Source organism: Lotus japonicus, chromosome 1 (assembly GCF_012489685.1).
Source record: "Lotus japonicus ecotype B-129 chromosome 1, LjGifu_v1.2".
In the NCBI taxonomy this organism is placed as follows: Eukaryota; Viridiplantae; Streptophyta; class Magnoliopsida; order Fabales; family Fabaceae; genus Lotus; species Lotus japonicus.
In genome coordinates, this window is record NC_080041.1 from 126874838 (window position 1) to 126894220 (window position 19383).

At 33.1% G+C, this 19383-nt stretch overlaps 2 protein-coding genes across 2 annotated transcripts; both read right to left on the reverse strand.

The window, feature by feature from the left end:
- Positions 1–4407: 4407 nt before the first annotated feature.
- Positions 4408–5150, reverse strand: LOC130724656 (two-component response regulator 24-like). The gene is made up of 2 exons (XM_057575935.1): positions 4950–5150; positions 4408–4610 (listed from the first exon to the last, which is right to left on the reverse strand). The coding sequence occupies exons 1-2, from the start codon at positions 5148–5150 to the stop codon at positions 4419–4421; spliced, it is 393 nt and encodes a 130-aa protein (XP_057431918.1). The 3' UTR covers positions 4408–4418.
- Positions 5151–11163: 6013 nt separating this feature from the next.
- LOC130732636 (two-component response regulator 24-like) lies at positions 11164–12216 on the reverse strand. The gene is made up of 3 exons (XM_057584645.1): positions 12131–12216; positions 11745–12011; positions 11164–11524 (listed from the first exon to the last, which is right to left on the reverse strand). Exons 2-3 carry the CDS (start codon positions 11979–11981, stop codon positions 11339–11341), a joined length of 423 nt encoding a protein of 140 aa, XP_057440628.1. The 5' UTR covers positions 11982–12011; positions 12131–12216; the 3' UTR covers positions 11164–11338.
- Between the last annotated feature and the right edge of the window lie 7167 nt (positions 12217–19383).

The following is a 19383-nucleotide window of genomic DNA, read 5'->3' on the forward strand; positions in this document are numbered from 1 at the left end:
CACCCACTATCCCCACTTGCATGCCTTTTAAATCATATAATTCATATGCTCCCTCTTCAAGGTAATCCCCACACCTTAATTGCAAAACCAAATTTATATACTATTTTATGACTAAAAAACACTTTTCAAAAGAGGTAGTGTTGATGTGACAGTTCTCAATTATTGATATGGATAAAAAATTAAATAATTTTTCAATCTTTATTTGATTGTCAGTTTATCTCAATTGATGAGTTCAACATTTAAACAGTAATGATATATAGACGCACAAAATTTTGCTACATATGAATATATACTAGTGGCAAAATTTTAACTTTCACAAACATTTATAATAGTTAAAATTCATTGTTTGCACTTTTTATGGTTGAATATGAGTGTATGACATTTATATTTGTTAGTCATTTTGCTATTTTTTATGCATTTATTTTTGTTGTTATAGAAATGATGCTTAGACATATAATTGTTCAACTTGCTAGCGTGCTTGCGCCCAAACACCAATTTTGGTCGGGTGAAAAAATATCAAACGACTAGGCTGCGATCGTCCGCTGCTAGGTGACGGGTAGCTGGGATTAGGTTGAACGAATTGTCATTATTTTGGGTGGATTTATTCAGTTAGTTCACTTAAAAAACCATAAAAAAGAAGATGAGATGATGGGGAAGAAACCCATAAATCCATACCTGGAGAAGAGAGGAGAAATGACGCTTTCAAATTTGGAGAAGAGATAATAAGTAGTGGTGTTGGCGATAGTGGCTTGAGTCTGTCGAGGATAAGTGGTGGCGATGATGGCTTCAACTCTTCCATCATGGAGAAGAGTGAGAAGTGGCGGTGGTGGTTCATTCTTTTGAGGAGAAGATAAGAGAATGGTGGTGGTGGCTCAAGAAGAAGAGAGGATAAGTCCTGGACTGGTGACGGTGGGGAGGCGACTAGGTTTGGGTTCGAGAAGGCGACGACTAAAGGCTATGGTTAGAGGACAGTGAGAATATATATTTCTCATGGGCTAGGGTTGGATTGGGCCTGACTGGTGGTTCAAATTTTTCTTCCTAAGACCTAGTTCGATTGCGTTGGAGCCCAAACCAAAACTGACTAGTTTGAACAACAAATATCGAATTCCTTCACCCCAAGTGAACTACGATCCAAACCGACCCAACCAATTTAGCATAAAAATCCAAATTTTAACGTGTTCTGGTCGGACCGATTTTTTTGGACAACCCTACCTTGACTTTCACATTAAATCGACATCCTTTTAATATATAGTTTAGTGGCCATTTCTAGTCACCACTAATGTTTGAAGCTGCTAGAATCCTTCAGAGATATGCCATATGTGTTTTAATTATATAAATGACAAGAAGTGAATGTATATCATAACTCTTAATCTTGTGAACGACATATTTTTCTTCCTTTTTTTTTTGGTCAAGCATATTTTTCTTTCTATACGTAGTTTCTATACGATTGATGCTTGGTGGTGCTACACAATTAAAGGCATGAAAATCTAGAACCTACACTTAATAGCTTACTTCTCATAAATGATTATCAGAGACTTCTCTTTTTTTTGGTCGAAGGTTCAAATTCATTCAATAATAAAGGTAGCCCAACGGCACTTACAACTGAACATCATACATATTGAATGAAAAAGAAGATTGGGTCATAATCCCAAATTAACTTACAAAGAAAGTTCATCAACACTTAAGCATTTGACTCCTTAGAAACATCTAAACTGAGTTAGAACTAAGGGAGATTAAGAGAACTCTTGCAAGTACAAGCCCAGAAGGCCCAAAGCATGAGCCCATGAAAGCTGGGCCAATCAAACACTAGCCATCAGGGTCTCCAAACCCTAGCCAACAGAGGTGGCAGAATAGAGGCGGAATGGAAACCTGCGACCCACTTCAAAACCCAAGATCTACTATCAGCAAGAACCAAAGTTGTCTCCTTTCTTCAGATCTCCACTTGTTGCTGCTTTGTTCAACTCTTTAGAAGCTTGGATCCGCAGCTATGCCTCTAGCATGGAGAGAGGTCGGCTCAGCCTAACCTCGCCGGAAAACAAGGTCTGCTGGTGTTTGCAGTAGTAAGGGGAAAGGGGAGGGGAAGGATGGTGGTGATGAGGAGACGAAACAGAGAAAAGCGGTTGGAGGCAGGAAAGGGGGAACAGGTGGAGGTTGTAGGAAGAAGAAAGAGAGATCTAGCAGAGGAAGACAAGAAAATAAATCCGATTAGATGAAAACTCTCACCTAGGAGAGAACTAAACCCTAACAAAGTGGGTAAAAACCTCTCACTTAGGAGAGAAAGCAGACCCACAGAGGGGGAAAAGATGCAGAAAACGGAAAAAAAAAAAGGAGAAGGTGAGCCCCCACCCCAGGGAGGGGAAGGGGCTGCAGCGGCTATCAGAGACTTCTCACAGCCATACCAAACACACTCAAAACAATTGTTTTTTTTTTGTCTTTCTTTCTTTACACTATTAAAAATAAAATAAAAAGACCATTCGACGCATAAGAGAGGACATGTTGGGCTTTCTCAGCCCAGTATGATGATTTTTTTAATAAAAAATGAATGACGATAGATCAGCATAATGACCTTGGGCCATATTAAGTGGCAAGCTGTATGATTTTCTTTTTGTAACCTTCTTTTTATTTTTTTTGGGAATATAAGAAGAATTTTAATTGACCAAAAAAAAGAAGAATTTTAATCAGTTAATTCTTTCCAGATTTTTTTTTTTGCTTTTTCTTGTTTGATTGTGAATTCATTAGCAATCATGATATGTTACATAGTGTGATTAATTCTATAGCGTTGTGCTATTGCTATTTTGCACTGCTCATATATATGAGGTGTATCTCTATTTACATAGTGTACGCTAGTGCCATTTAACTGCTCTAGTGTATTTAATCTAATTGTCATTGAAAAAACAAGATGTCCATTTTGATGATGATCATGGGTTTCAATGAAAGGAAAAAGGACGAGATAGTAAGTAAAATGAATATCAGGATCGAGATCGATAAATAAATTTATAGTTGAATTGCTTTAAGTGTTGTTTTAAGATGTCCAGTTCTATAACCTTCGCATTTTTAAGTCCAATTTTGAACACGAAATGTCTCATATTGCCTAGAGATTTAACTAAAAAATTGATTTCTAAAGAACAAAACAATCATGAACTATCTTCAGGGCTAGAGTTAGATCTAAACTCAAATTATAAAAAATGATATCAGTGGTGTTGTGTTTTGGAGGCCTAGAATGATAGGTTAGCGATAGCTAGCGTACGTTGCTAGTGATGGGCTTGGCTAAGTGGCGGATAAGGCATTTTGAGTTGGTGGTGTGGTGTGAAGATTAAAGATGAAAGAGAAATGTTGTCCTGAATGAACATACAAAGAAAAATTTAAGAAGAATATAATTTTAAATTCTTTTAATATTTTTCATTTCTTAAAATTATTAAATATTCATTATCCGGTTACTTGTCCCTGCTTCATTTTGACTTGAGATATGAAAAAGTTAATAATCTAAACCAACTTAATTTAACTTTCATTTTATTGATTTGTAATCTTATTTTCTTACGACTTGACCAACTTGACTCGATTATACAAGTACATATTTCATTTAAAAAATTAAGACCTGACTTCCTAAATAATCAATATGATTGACTTGAATAAAAGAGAAGAGTCGAAGAAGAAAATATAATTTCATATATTTTTAATATTTTTCAACTTTTAAAAATATATTTAATACTCATTACCCGACGACTTGACCACGGTTATTTTTATTTGAGATATTAAAAAGTTAATATCCTAAACCAACTTAATTTGACTTCCATTTTTATTGATTTGAAATCTTATTCTCTTACGACTTGACCAACTTGACTCAATTATATAGTTACATATTTCATTTAAAAAATTAAAAGTTGACTTCCTAAACAATTAGTATGATTGACTTGAACAAAAGAAAAGAGTTGAAGAAGAGAATATAATTTTATATTTTTTAATACTTTTCATTTACAAAAAAATATTTTATATTCCCAACTTGACTATTTGACCAACTAATATGCATGGTTGATGAATGGTAATTCAGTTTGACTTGAGATTTTAAAAAAATTAATACCCTAAACCAACTCAATTTAACTTTCATATTACTCTTGGACTCTTATTTTCTTATGATTTGGTTAACTTTTATTCGATTATACTCGTAAATTTTTCATTCAAAAAATTATGACTTACTACCTGAACAACTAATATGATTGACTTGAACAAAAAGAAGAGTTGAAGAAGAATATAGTTTTATATTTTTTAATATTTTTCATTTTCAAAAAATTAGAATTAAGTATGGTATATTGGATAAGAACAAACTTAAAATTAATTTAACATGTAAGACTTTATTGTTGATGAAAGTCATCATTTATTCTCAGAGTATTACATGTGAATGCAGCTGTAGCTAGTTTAACTCAAACATTAGTGAAATTCTTGTTGTTGATCTTGTGAATGATCGAAGTAAGCTTGGCCATGGTCAAGGGCTTTTCCAAGCAGTCATCTAGTCCTGCTTTCTTGAATTCTTGGCCACGGGCATCATCAACAGAGTGTGCTGTTACACCAACGATCATGCTATCAACCCCCATTGATCGAAGTTCCTTTGTTGCCTATACAAACACACAAACAAACATTATGATCCATTATTAATTATATTCTTATGAAATAATTGTCAATTGTCATGACTTAGAACTTTTTTATAGTTTACTCCTCATCAATAAAAAAATCATAAATTGTAACATTAATAAACTCCATTACATTTCAAAAAAAATTAATAAACTCAAACTAGATTTTTGTAAGGGTGTGAAAACACAAGTTCAATTAAAAAATAATTGTTAATTATAAGAGACAACTATAGTTCTAGATCAGTGGGATCTTAACATCAATCAAAAGACAAAAAAAAATTGTAAGATTGTTGAGTAAGTGTGAAATGTAGAGTTGATAATTACCTCAATGCCATTCATAACAGGCATGTCCTTGTCCATGAAAATAAGGTCAAAGCTTTGACCAGAGCAGTGAATGTCTATAGCTTCTTTCCCATTCTCCACGACTTGATTTTTCACACCAACTCTGTTCAACATCTTTCCATATATCATTCGGACAATGATGTCATCATCAACAACAAGTGCGGTTAATTGACGAGCATCCATTGTTTCAATTGTTCTTCACTTCCCCCACCAAAAAAATATGCCTTCTTTTCTATATAAATCACAAAAAAAAATATAATTAATTACTAGATACTTGTAATGTAGTGTATGCATGTTAGATACCACTTGAGTACAAAATGAGCACATTTTCATCACGATATACTAAAAAAAATAAACCCATTGCCTTAAAATTGATGCTATGAGTTTTGTTTGTGCTTAATTCAACAGATATCCAAACACAATCTATTTCTTGCTTATAAAAAAATCCATAGTCTATGTCTTAAGATAATGTTGAAGAAAGAATGTAAAAGTAACCTGGATAGAACTCTGTATGCAACAACCAATATGAGAGAGAGAGATGTATAAGTGGCTAGACAAGGAATCAAATATATAGCACTCCTATGTGATTCAAAAAGCTAGGGAGAAGATGATAATTAAAGGTCAAGGAGGAGAAAAAGGCTTCAAAAAGTTGTGTGGTAAGCATTAATATAGGATTCTGTGAATCATCTTAAGGATTTTTTTAAAATCGAAAAATCTATATTGTTGTATTCTTTTTCCTAAAATGGGCTGATTAATTCCCATGGTCAATAAACTTTCAGGGAACTTTTCCTATATTTACAAGACAGGAAATGATATATTTTGAAGTCAAAAAAAATCTTTCGTCATACATATATTCCCTTTTATATTCTTTGGAATCAAATCACATGAGATATTCTTTCTTATCCAGTGTCATTTTTAATTACAGTAATAGAGAGGAGCTGACTGAAAATAAAAGGGAGATCTTGATTAATCTCTACCAAAAGCATGAATGAAAAGTAATTAAAAACTTTTTCAAACTTTTCTTTTCTTTTCTTTATGGGAGCGGTCTATATTATATTATATTATATTTATTATATTATATTATAAAAAAAATACTATATAATATTATATTATATTATATTATTTTAGTTAAATTACTATAGATGCACGGAAATATAAATTGCACCCTCCATCGATTGATCTTAGGACCTCCTCACCCGCCCCATATGTCTCTAACTCTTATTACTTGAGTTACAATTCGGGGACGAAAGTATAGAAGAGTTTTACACAATCATCTAATAAGAATTCATCAATTTGTCATGTTATAAATAAATTTAAATTTAGGCTTAAATATGCTTGGGGTCCCCGATATTGTAAGAGGAATCAAATTGGGTCTTTGAAAAAAATTGAAAAATTAAGTCGTTTTCATCAATTTTGACTAGACAACGTCCAGTGGCGAACCTCATCCGCAGAGGTTGTCCACGTGGGTTCTTTCACATCAATTTTAGTCCCTGTAAATTTTAAATCATATTTTCAGTCCCTTTTAATAAAAAAATTAATTCCTAATTCTTTATCTTCATCTTCCACCTTCATCTTATTTGTCTCCCCCCTTCATCTTAATCCATAGCTCAACCCAAAAATTCATTTACTCATTCTCACCTCATTAGCCTCGTGGACGCCTTCTGCTGAATATGTTCACCACTAGATCGTTGACTAGTAAAAATTAATGAAAATGACTTAATTTGATTCAAAAAAATTATGGGATGACATTTCAAAGAAAAAATTTCAGGAACCCAATTTGATTTCTCTTACAATTTTAGAGACCCCAAACATATTTAAGCCTTAAATTGAAAATGAAGATATGACTAAATGAATGTGTAAAACTATTTATACTATCGGTGCATACAAATTAAATCATATTATTTTGGTGAAATCGACCCTATAAACCTAAACCGTAAAATAATGCCAGAACAAAATGGAGCACGTGTTCATTCCATATTTTCTGTGCATAAAAATTGTTCATATTTTATTTTCTTCACCAGAACGTTAATGATAGGTAACCGTGGGAGCCAAAAAGTTGTTCATATTTTTTGCTGGAACCAATTCCAATTCAGCTCAATTTTACAGGGATATATGCCAGATTTGTGCCTCGCTCGGTTGTAGGTAGCTCTACATTCTGTTTAAAAAAAAAGGGTAGCTCTAGATTCTTACTTTGTTTGCGGGTGGTTATAATTAATTTCATTCTCTGCATTTTACATCCTCTTCTTAGAATATTCTCCAGTTCCATTATTGTTTTCTTCTCTTTTATGTTAGAATTACGCATAGGGATGATGACATGTGAAACTTATGCTACAAATGTACTATTTTATATTTAAAAAACGTGAGAAATAGTTCAATGGATATGCAATTTTGGTATAAAAGATTTTTACATTGACAACCAATGGTATGTCATGTAAGAGGAACTAAAATTTAAAATATGTTTTTGGTCTCTCTAAAATTAGGGTTTTTTTTTCCGTTAAGACCCCTCTAAAAAAATTATTTGGAAAACACCCATTAATGAAAAATATTACTGAGATTTTAACCATTGCCATCACCTTTTGTCCTTTAGAGGGGCCTAAACCAAAGAATTATGATTTTAGAGTGACCTAAGACATGATAAAATTTGGGTTTTAGGTCCTCTAAAATCATGGTTCTTTGGTTTAGGGTCTCTCTAAACTTATGGTTCTTTGGTCTAGGTCCCTCTAAAATCATGTCATGTCAGTGTTCGTTAGGGGATTCAATAGATAATGGACGGAAGGTGACGATAGGGGCTGAAACCTCAGTATTATTTTTCATTTAGGGGTTTTTCCAAAAAATATTTAGAGGGGCATAAACCAAATAACTCTGAATTTATAGGGACCAAAAACATACTTAAGTCTAAATTTTAATTACAAAAAAAATATTTTTTTTGATTTGACGGAATACAAATGACTGTAAATAAATTTTACACTGATAGTTTATATACCTTTAATCCTTTTTTAAATCACTTAACATGAATATTGATAAAACCATCATAGTCTTAGATGGACAAATGATACTTAAGATAAGTGGAAAATTTTTAAATAGATAAGATAAGTGGACTAGAAATTTCAAATTTTATTTTTTTATTTTTTTATAAATAATCATATTGATTAATTAAGGTGGTCTAAAATTACCTTTATAGGTGATTTACACAACTAGTTTTTAAAAAATATATTTTATTCTACAAGAGAACATTCCTTTTATATAGTTACCAATTTTGAATTTTATGCTTATATTTAAATTTTTAAGTATCCTGATCAAGGTAGAAATGATCCATTATTCCTACTTTTAAATATTTGAAGTGTCTTTTTTTTACAGATTTCATTCCTTTAGTGTGTGTTTGAATGAGGTAATCTAGAAATTTAAGGAATTTTGAATGTTATGGAATTTAATTGAATGAATTGATTTTTTTGGATTTTTAAATTTTCTTGTTTGAATAAAATGATTGGAAAACTTTCAATTGTAAATTTTTGGCCCCTGATGTTTTAAGTTTGTGCAAATTCTGTCCCTACTATATTTTTGTCGACGTTTCTACCCCTCATATTTTCAAACAGTGCATCGTCTCTCCCTACATCAGGGGCCAAAAGTGCTTTTTAGCCTAAAGTTTTATATTCGTATAATGTCATTGATTTTTCTTCATCTAAATTATTTTAATAAATAATGATAACTCTTAATTTGTAACATAAAACATAAACCTTTAAAACTTAATTAATTCCATTACAATAATCATAATATATATAATAATAATAATAATAATAATAATAATAATAATAATAATACTCAACTTGAACGGGTCGGACCAACCTAAACGGTCATGATCGACCTGAACCTGTTGGATCACCTAAATCAATTTGTATGACTCGAACAAGTTTGACGTGAATTAGTCAGACCAATCTGAATGGGTCAGGTTGATTTAAACACTAAATCCTATCCTAAACTTGAAAATTAGCCTCGAGCCATAAAATTTCCCCCAAAACCTGACCAGAACCCTAAAATCATCCCCAAAACCTAAACTCTATATTTGACCTGCTGGAATTGGTGCTGACCTACCAGACCTGACCCCGACTCGTCGCCAACTTGCTCGACTCACCACCGACCCATCCTAAACCTGACCCGAACCCTATCTGACCCCCATTTTGTTTTCCCTGCTCGAAGCTGGCACGCACAAATTTGCTTTGATCTGCTCGACTCGACCCGTCACCGACCTTCTCGAACCAACACCGACCCGCCTGAACTGACATCATCTCAGCCCTAACTCACTTCAACAGGTGCCAACTCGACTTTGACACGCCCGACCCTCCTTGAACCATAAAATCGACCCTACTCTCTAAAATCAACAATAAAACCTAAAATCGACTCAAAACTGTAACATTGAGGCTAAGCTTTCTCCCCTCATACTGACATTCAGGGTATGGGTGTTCATAACTGAACCAATCCAAACAAAACCGACAGACCGATCCAAAAAAACTGAAATCCAATCAAACCGAAAACCGAACGGACTGAAAATTGAAAAAACCGAAATTATTTATTGGATCGGATCGGATTTCGGATTTGATTTCCAAAACCGAACCAATCCAATCCAAACCGAACATTCACAAATATGTATATTTTTAGTTATACATATATCATTCCATTTACACTTACATAGTACATATTTATTGTATATATATTGATTATATCACGCATGCATCAAAGTTTACTATATACATGCATCAAAGTAAACAATTATAATCATAATTTTAAAATATGTTGATTATGTTATAATTTATGAATGTTATATTAATGTTATAAATTATGTATCATTGTATTTATCATATATTATATATTTTTAAAATTTATACAACACAATTTCAAAGTATAAAAAAGTGAAACAAAAACCGAACAATTCAATCCAATCCAAACCGCTATAGATTGGATCGGATTGGTTCGGATTCGAATTTAGTAAAAAATCCATTGGATGACAAAATCATAAAACCGACGAGATCGGATCGGATGATTTTTCTCCTCAAAACCGATCCAATCCAATCCGCGAACACCCCTAATTCAGGGTTTGAAGCCGATTTTAGGGTTCACTCTTCACTCTACATCTATTCCTAAGTAGAAACCGGAATATTTTTTGTGTTGAAGAGTGAAGATATAACAAAAATAACAAATTTATTTTATTCGGCTAATTGTGACGAAGGTAAAGATACAAAGTACTCTTCTACCGTTACTTTGAGGTCAGCTTGACAGTTCCGGTTCGAAAAGAAGCATTTGGCCATATAGACTCTTTAATATATAAATTTCATAGATAATAATTAATATTTAAAAGTTAAAATATCCATAAAATGAAATGAAAAGAAAAGAAAAATAAGTACATAAGTTAAAATATGATACAAAAGAAAATGTAATATCTCTTATATATGATACAAGGCTAGTTGCATGTACTATTCTCTTATATATGGCCTAGTTGCATGTACTATATTTAGTGTGGTGTTACCGGAACTACATTTTCATCACTTGCACATTGCATGCGCAAGCCCCACTTGATCTAGTCACATCAATTAGACTCGGATAATGTTTCATGCACACCTCTCTTTTGAGGTGGAGAGGTGGAATGGTAAGAGAGATAGGAAGAAAAGAAAAAGTAAGAGAGAGAAAATATGAGATGTGATAGATGATAAGATGAGAGAGATAAAAATAAAAAGATGTGGAAATGAAGTGTTTAAAAAATGAGGTGTGTATATTTCATTACTCATTAGAGTCTATTGGTTAATGTTTCTTCAGTTCCCTTTATTGACACTAGTGGATGGAAGGATATATCATATATAGATATCACTACAGTAAATTATAATTATAATCATTTTCTTTTTCCTTCCCTTTGCAAAGGAAAATAGAAGTTTCCCTCCCTCCTCTAAAACTAAATGATTCCTTTTCCCTCTATTGCATGCCTTTAATTATAATCCATTCTTTTTTCTCCTTATTTAACTAAACAAACAATTTGTTTATCAATTAGAGCTTTTCCTCTTCTGTGCAACATTAGTCGCGTAGCTAATGTTCGAACTAAGAACAAACAATCTCATAGAGCACTACAGACTGATCAGACTTTGCCATAGTAAATAAAGGAAGACCTACATAACTCCAAAAATAATATCCATGCAATTTTAAAACAGGAAAAGGTATAAGCATTTTTTCTGACCATAGTAAAGGAAGGCCAACATAACTAACTCCAAATAAAGAAACAAAATCCACATATGGAATTTGAAAACAAGAAATGGTTAACTTCCTAGCCAGCCTGCAGGTACCATATGTTTTTATTACTTCTTGCATTCATTGCACATACAGTTGGATTATCACTGGAAATTAAAATTGGGCTTGATCTTATCAAGAATTGAACTAAGCTTAGCACTCTTCAAGGGTTTCTCTTGGTAGTCATCCAAACCTGCTTCCATGAAATTTTGTATTTCCACTTCGGTATCGCGGGATGACACCCCAACAATCATGCTACAAATGCCCATTGAACGAAGTTCCTTTGTTGCCTGAAGATGATAAATGAAAAAGAAAGTGATCAATCCAACTTCTAGCTTATTATATAGACCACAATTAATTGTGAACTTGTGTGTAACTTCCTAACTTGTGTGTAATAACTGATAAATGTGAAATATAACTGAATAACCGATGATGTGATATATAGGAAAAGAAGAGGAAGAGATTAAAGAAAGGGTGTAGATATATTGAAGTTGTATATTATATAAATACCTCAACGCCATTCATGATAGGCATGTCCCTGTCCATGAGAATTAGGTGAAATCTTTGTCCACGCCTATGAATATCCACTGCTTCTTTGCCATTTCCCGCCACTTGAACATTTTTCACTCCAGCACTGTTCAGCAGCTGTTGATGAATCTTTCGGTTGAGGGCATTGTCATCTACAACAAGTGCTGTTATCTGGTGAGTGGCCAAGTTTTGAGGGTTGTTCTTGTTTTGAGATTCCATAACTTTTTCACGTCTCCTCACACTATATTGCTGCACAAAATAAAAACAAAAAAACAAGAAAATCACTATGCATGTGTAATGTGTTTCCCTCTCTTAATACTTGCTAAATATGCATGTAGATTTCAATATAATATAGCAATAACACGAACCTGATGGAAATTTCTTTCTCCAGAGAATCTGAGACAAAAGCTAATATTTTGAGTAAAAAGGTGAGAAAAATGAAGATGGATGGCTAGAGAAGTGTAGGGTGCTATATATACACACATAAATATCTTTGCCATGTGGTTAGTTATCTAAATAATTAGCCTTGCCATAAGATTCAAAAGACATGGAAAAGAAGAAAGTTTTGGACACTAAGATTGAAGTAACTAATTCAGTTACTCAGTTAACTTAGTGGTTGAGTGAGTTAGTTAATTAGTAAACTCTTTCACTAAAACTGAAAGATGAGTACAATGCTTATGTAGTTAGTAGTGTAGTTAACATTGAATTAAATAACTCATTAAGTAACTGAATTAGTTACTGGAATATTAGTGTGCAATGGGAAGTACCAAATTGGTTGTGCGTAAGCATCGACATTGAAATTGTAGTAAGTGTTTTCGGATTTTGTTTAAATGCTCAAAATCTGAAGGACAGTGATATCTTTCCAAAAATGGGGCTGATTCCTATATCTTGAGTAAATTTGTAGGGCATCTTATTTCTATTTATTGCTAGACAAGAAGACAATAATATTTCCAAGGATTTTTTTTTGTTTTCTTGGTCCTTTTGTTATTTGCCTTTCATCTTTAATTTGAATGCAACTATGCAAGGAAGAGATATAAACAGAGGTAAGAGTACAAATCCACGTAACTCTATTTACCAGGACGAGAATAATAGATTGGATGGCGTCAACAACAGCTGCTAGAATCACAGAACTAGCTACTCTGTCGTGGTTATAAATAGAATTAGATTCTTATTTCATCTCTATCCTTATTTCATGTTCGTGTGTATATATATATGTGTGTTTTCATTTTATGTTTACATTTGAAATTTCATAGGACTCTTTGGTATTCGAAATCAATTTTATGATGTGTTTGTTTTTGTTTTGGTTTAGGACTTATGAGAAATAGTGAAAACACCATATATATTACTTTGATAATTTTCAGTACAAATTTTTAGAGTCAGAAATGAAGTACAAAATAATATAATACTTTTTAGCTATTAGTAAAATAATAAATTATTTTTTCTTAAAATCAAACATTTCCTAATCCTATTAATACTTTCATTTCAAAATAATACTATTTTATATATATTTTAATTAATTTCAAATAATTTAATCATTTCTTTAGATTTTTTGGAAATATTTGACTTCTATATCCAATATTATTTAATTTCTATAATTTAATATGCTTTAATAAATAATATAAAATTAACTGAATTCAACTTTTATTTTCACTCAAAATATAAACATTGAAAGTACTCGGGGCAGGGTACTATTACATTGAGGGCAGAATGCTCTAGCTTTGTTAAGATTTGCGACAATTTAAAGAATTTTGTGAATATATATAACATAAGGCGTATCAAGAGTTACTAAGCTCACTTTCTAACCTTGACCTTTTTATGTGGGGGTAGGGGGGAAGGGTAGCTCACTTGGTGAGCTAAGGGAATGAAGAGATTTGCAGGGTGAAGGGTCAGAGTTTGAATCCTGACGAAGGAACTAATTTACTAACAATTAACAACTAACATTTGACTTATCAAAAAAAAAAAACCAAACTCATATTAATGGTAATAGATTACTTGACTAAGAACCATCAGAAACTATTACTACTAAAATTTCCAAAGTAAGCTTATAAAGGAGTTACGTGTCCCCGTAGGATAGCTCAAGTGGTAGGAGCTAGGAGACATATGAGTTGGGTAGGAAAGGTCCAGAGATCGATTCCTGGCGAGTGCAATTTCTGATGTAAAAAAAAAATAAAGGAGTTAGGTGTATGGATGGGAATCCAAATGAGACTTTTGTCTATCGAGCACCCACAATCAATGCAAACAACTGGGTTAAAGCTAAAAGCAAGGCTTAAAAATGAAATTAGGTGAGGCGAATTGTTAATTTGAGGGGAGGAATATTTTCCAGGTTTTGCGAGCAAGTAGAGGGTTACAAGAAGGTATAATTCCAAAGTCGTTTCAAGGAAGATGAGGGACAGAGGCTTGGTGTTCATACAGGAGGTTAATCACCCAACAAAATATCCCCAAATTGGGAGGGGTAATTCAGAGTTATATATATAGGAAGTTAGGAACTCGATCACTAGACTTATGAGATTGAAGAATTGAAAAAAAAAAGTCATGACATCTTCGAACACGAGTCATTTACATTATTTTACGCCATCAAGGGACTAAAATAGAGTGTAGTGTAAATGTTAGAGTCCAAAAACTTAATTAAGCCTTTATTTATTAGATCCTCTGAAAAAAAGTAAAAAAAAAAAAAAAAACAAGAGTGAGACATTGAAATAAATCATAAAAAGAGAAAGAAAGAAAAAAGGTGAAAGATAAAAGGAACTACCTGGGCATTGTTCCAATTTCTCATATTTACTAACTGCTTAGATAATGATTGAACTACTTAAAATGGAAAGGCTTAATTGCAACTTTGGTCCCTGACATTTACAAAAGCCACGATTTTGGTCCCTCACCTAATTTAATTACAAAAATCGTCCCTCACCTAACACTTCGTGAACAACGTTGGTCCAACCGTCAATTTTTTAACGGAAGAAGCTTACGTGGCGTCTGAAAGCTTATGTGGAAGTGCCACTGGCGTCAGAATCGATTTTTCCTCTCCTCTCGGCTGTTTTTTTTATCTCATAGTGAAGCTTTGCTGTTGGGAGGCCTAGTTGTTGGAACGCTGGGATTGAGGTTGTGTCCTATTCCTCTGAGTTTTTTTGTTGTTTTTTCCTCTGAGATGTAGAGGCATGTGCCTCCCTCTCTCCGGTGGCACTTCCACCTAAGTTTTCAAACACCACATAAGCTTCTTCCGTTAAAAAATTGACGGTGGGACCAACTTTGTTCACAGAGTGTTAGGTGAGGGATGATTTTTGTAATTAAATTAGGTGAGGGACCAAAATCGTGGCTTTTATAAATGTCAGGGACCAAAGATGCAATTAAGCCAAATGGAAAATCTCTCGAGAAAATCAAAATCTACTTTATTCTCATTGATTAAGAAGTCAAGTTCAATTCCAAACAGGGAAATAGGATTGATAGTCTAGTATAAAGGAAATTTAGGATGACGTTTAGAATAAACAAACATGCTTCTTCGAGGTATGTTGTTAAAGGGACACCCACCCTACCTTAGTTTGTTCTTAATTTCGAAAAATGAGTAGAAAAAGTTAACGTTGGGCGCAATGTCATATGCCTCACATAAAATGAGGAAATCTTTGATAAAGGTCCAACTATTAGGATGAAGTTGAGTTGGATCGACATTCAAGACCCTAAGAACAAAGCATTCAAAGGGAGACAATGTCAACTAAAAAAAAAAGGGAGACAATGGGAGTCCTAACTTTACTTTACTGAACGTACATGTAGATGAATTTAGGGATAGAACCGACGGGCTTGCTAAAAAAAGACATGTTCATCTTCTTGTCAGGGTTCCATGATTTATATAGTGAATTCAGGGGGCTTTCTTCATACTAATTTATATGGTGACATGATTATCTATTGATAATCAGCATCACATGTCTAAACACTATTTTTATAGTCAGGGCACATTGTTAAAAGAGATAAAACTACTTCAATGAATATGACCAGAAGCTAGAAATTGGAAAATAAGACAAAATAGTATGAAATTCATTAAGAGCACATACCTTCAAGCGAAGAAATGAAGAACGAAAGGGACGTGAAAGGAAGTGAACTTGCGGAGAGCAGATTGACAGTGAAGCGAAGAAATGTCAAAAGAAACCTGAAAGGCGTTCCCCTTTTCTGAGAAGGAAAGGAGAAAGTAGAGTGAACTTTAATTAAGGAGACAATAATGACAATTGTTGACGTTTAGCTTTTTGACTAGTATAATATTATTTTTTAATGTTATTTCTTAATATTATTAAATGTTTCTTTTATTTTGAAATATGAAATGATTTGTTCTTATCTTTATCGTGACGTTTCAAGTTCTTGGAGATCACTAAGGTTACAATTTGGGATTGTTTAAAGTCACACTTCTCATTAAACGCTTTCCTCTTTTCTAAAAAGGAAATGAAAAAGTGGAGTGAACTTTCATTTAAGAAGGGAATAATCACAATTGTTGTCCTTTAGCTTTTTAACTGGTATAATTTTAATTTTGTATAAATAAATTTTTAATATTATTGAATATTTCTTTTATTTTGAAAAGATTCGTTCTTATTCAAGTTCTTAGAAATCACTCAGAGTTATGATTTGGGGGTGTTTTAAGTCACACTTCACCTTAATAGTTTTAGTTAAATTTACAAAGCAAGAAGCAAAAGCATAGTAAACCTATGTTCACTTTTGTACCAAAAAGGCTAAGTTTAGGATTTAGCTCAGTCTCACAGGCCCAATAATTGAATAATTTGTATTCATTGGACTTGAATTTTATTCATATGAAGTAAGGGAGTCACTTTAGATAGTAAAGTAGCTCATCATAATTATAATTTTTCAATCAACGATTATGATAATAATCATATACTTTCATATGTATAATAATGTTTAGTGTTCTTTAAATTTCAATTGATGACTTCTCAATCAAGCGTTGTGATATAACTTACTGTATTATCTAAACTACCCCTCATTTTACATGCGTCAAATCACTATTTTTCTACCCTTTAAAATTTGAAACTCGGTTCACTTTTTCCGTAAATTTAATATATCATGACGTGATATGATTTTTCATATTAAATAAATACTATAACTTAATTACTGGTCCAAATAATTATTTTACTTTTCATCAATTTATAAAATCAATATTTTTTAATCAACATTAAATATAATATGATATGTATAATTAATAATTAAAATAATTTTCTATTGATTACAATAAGATTGTTAAAAAAAGAATTAAATATTTATGTTATTTATATATTTTTACTTTTAGTATAAATTCTATCAATCTATCATATTTTAGTTTATATGTCTACCACGTAGTCACATAACCATAAATTTCAAGTTCATAGGACGATACACACATAAATAATAAAATATATAAAAAAAACGAAGTATTACTTCTAATATGAATATATGCATTAAATATATTATGATTCACTATTTTATTAGTGTCAGTTACTAAAGTAATGTTATCTAAAAAGTTGAGAATCAAAATGAGATATTTTAAAAATAGAGTAAAATATAATAATGATGATTTTTTTTGTGACAAGAGGAAGGGTTAATAATGATGATTTTACCAAAACTAATATATATTTTAGCATTATAATTATTATTAAATACATTCCAACGTAAACAAAAAAGTACAATTGCAATATACAGATATGGATATGAAATTAAATATAATGAAAAAAAAAAAATAAGAGGATGCACACCAAAAACAAAACAAAAACGAAAAGAAAATTGCAAACACTTTGTTACTTGAGTGGATTATTATAGTACGAAACTACGACAATAAGCACATGATATAAGTCGATAACTTTATTTATTTAGTGGAATAAATAACATAATGCAACGTGGCAGACGACTCCAAAGAAGACACCCGATCAAGGACACTGACCAAGGAGGAAGGGGCCCTCAAAAGAGGAAGTCATTCTGAGCCTCCCAAACACAGCAAAATATAGTAAGAAGCAAACTAGTTATAGCATCTGCATTAGTCGAAAACAAATGCATAAAATCATGAAAATTGCATTTTGTTTCCATTAGCAGCCCAAGTTGAGACATGATCATCCACCAGTTCTTGCCAACAAGGACCATGTTGAAAGCCTTAATTCCAGAACCTAAGTCCCCTCACCTTTAGGGTAGCATAAACTTTTAAGCCAATGCATAAACTGTGTCATATCAACCCCCCCCCTCCCCAAATAAAATCGGCTTATCATCCCCGCTGTATGAGAACCAAGCTATCCGATAAAGAAAGACATGATAAGATATAAGAGGGGATAGCTTTCGCAACCGCATAAATCAAAATCCCCCCCCCCCCCCCCCCCCAAACTCTAAAAAGAGTTTTTCCTTACCTTGTTATGGAACTCCGCCTTGGTGGGAAACTTATTCATAGAAAATTAAAGGGAAAAAAGGGTTTCCTTCTTTGATGAATTTCACAATGATATGGAGTTGAATATTTAGGTTGGGATTTGGGACAAAAGCCACGTCTTGTAAACGCGTGATAATGTATTAATTCGCTCATTTTCTCCATGATGAACTCATGCAAGAGTGTGGGAAGAGCAAGGCAACTCCTAAATTATGGCCAAAATGAAATGTCAAGTTGTCACTTACCACAATGGTAGCGCTCGAAATTAATTAAGGAATAACTTTCTCTGAGCGTCCAAGGAAAATTCCAACAAACAATTAGGTCTAATACTCGCACAAAAAGCATTGCATTCACAAACATTTCATAATTGCATAACAAGGTTTGAGCCTATGGTATGCAATTCAATACTTTGAGGCTTACGAAACTTTTTCTCAAGGATGCCAATGGTGTGACCTCATCCGCAATTATGAAGTGTTGAAGAGGTGACGATGCCTCAAGCATATATCGAGTTATTTGCAGGGATAGGTGGTCTAGGTCCCATATTTGGGCCTGTTGCAACTAAGTTGTGATATTTAATCGCGATCACGATGCCTGTAAGCATAAAATAATGAATGCTCTAATCCTCAACTTGGTGCTCAACATTCCACGCCTAATCCACATGCAATGGGGCAATGGCCGCAGTGGGAGCACCATAAGACGTTCCACCTCATAATCTTGCACTTCAATTGCTTGATGACCTCATCATGAGGATGTTGGAAGGATGTGCTCCACCAATGGCTCAACTGCAAGTGTGGGGAGTGGAAAGGTTGCAATCTAACACCTGAGTCACCATCAAAGGCTCCTCACTAGGAAGTAACCTGGGGGCTTGCGAAGGAGGAAGTGACGGAGGTGGTGTGCAGCCGAAAGCACTGTGAGCAGCGACAATATGATGTCGAGTGCAAAACAGAATCAAGATGGAAATAGATTTATAAATCCCCCCACTGATCATGCCAATTGATCAGGATGTTAGTCCGAGAGTTGGATGGGGTTACACATGAACCAATAACTATGAACTAGTCACTGGCTGCAAAAGACTGAGTACGGTAAATGGGGTGCATGTAAAAGACAAACCGAACCAACATCATGACAATCTGAGCTCAACTATTTAGAGACAGATGGCGTGGAATTTATCCATAACAGCCTGTTAATTTGTAACGCTTACCGGATATGGTGCTTACTGATCCAAAGAGAGAGCCATTAGAAAGTGGACCT

Coding starts and splice junctions, on each gene's coding strand:
- LOC130724656 (XM_057575935.1), bottom strand. CDS start 5,150: ATGGATGCTCGTCAATTAACCGCACTTGTTGTTGATGATGACATCATT. Junction 4,611..4,949: donor CTGTTATGAATGGCATTGAG/GTAATTATCAAC, acceptor GTGTTTGTATAG/GCAACAAAGGAACTTCGATC.
- LOC130732636 (XM_057584645.1), bottom strand. CDS start 11,981: ATGGAATCTCAAAACAAGAACAACCCTCAAAACTTGGCCACTCACCAG. Junction 11,525..11,744: donor CTATCATGAATGGCGTTGAG/GTATTTATATAA, acceptor TATCATCTTCAG/GCAACAAAGGAACTTCGTTC.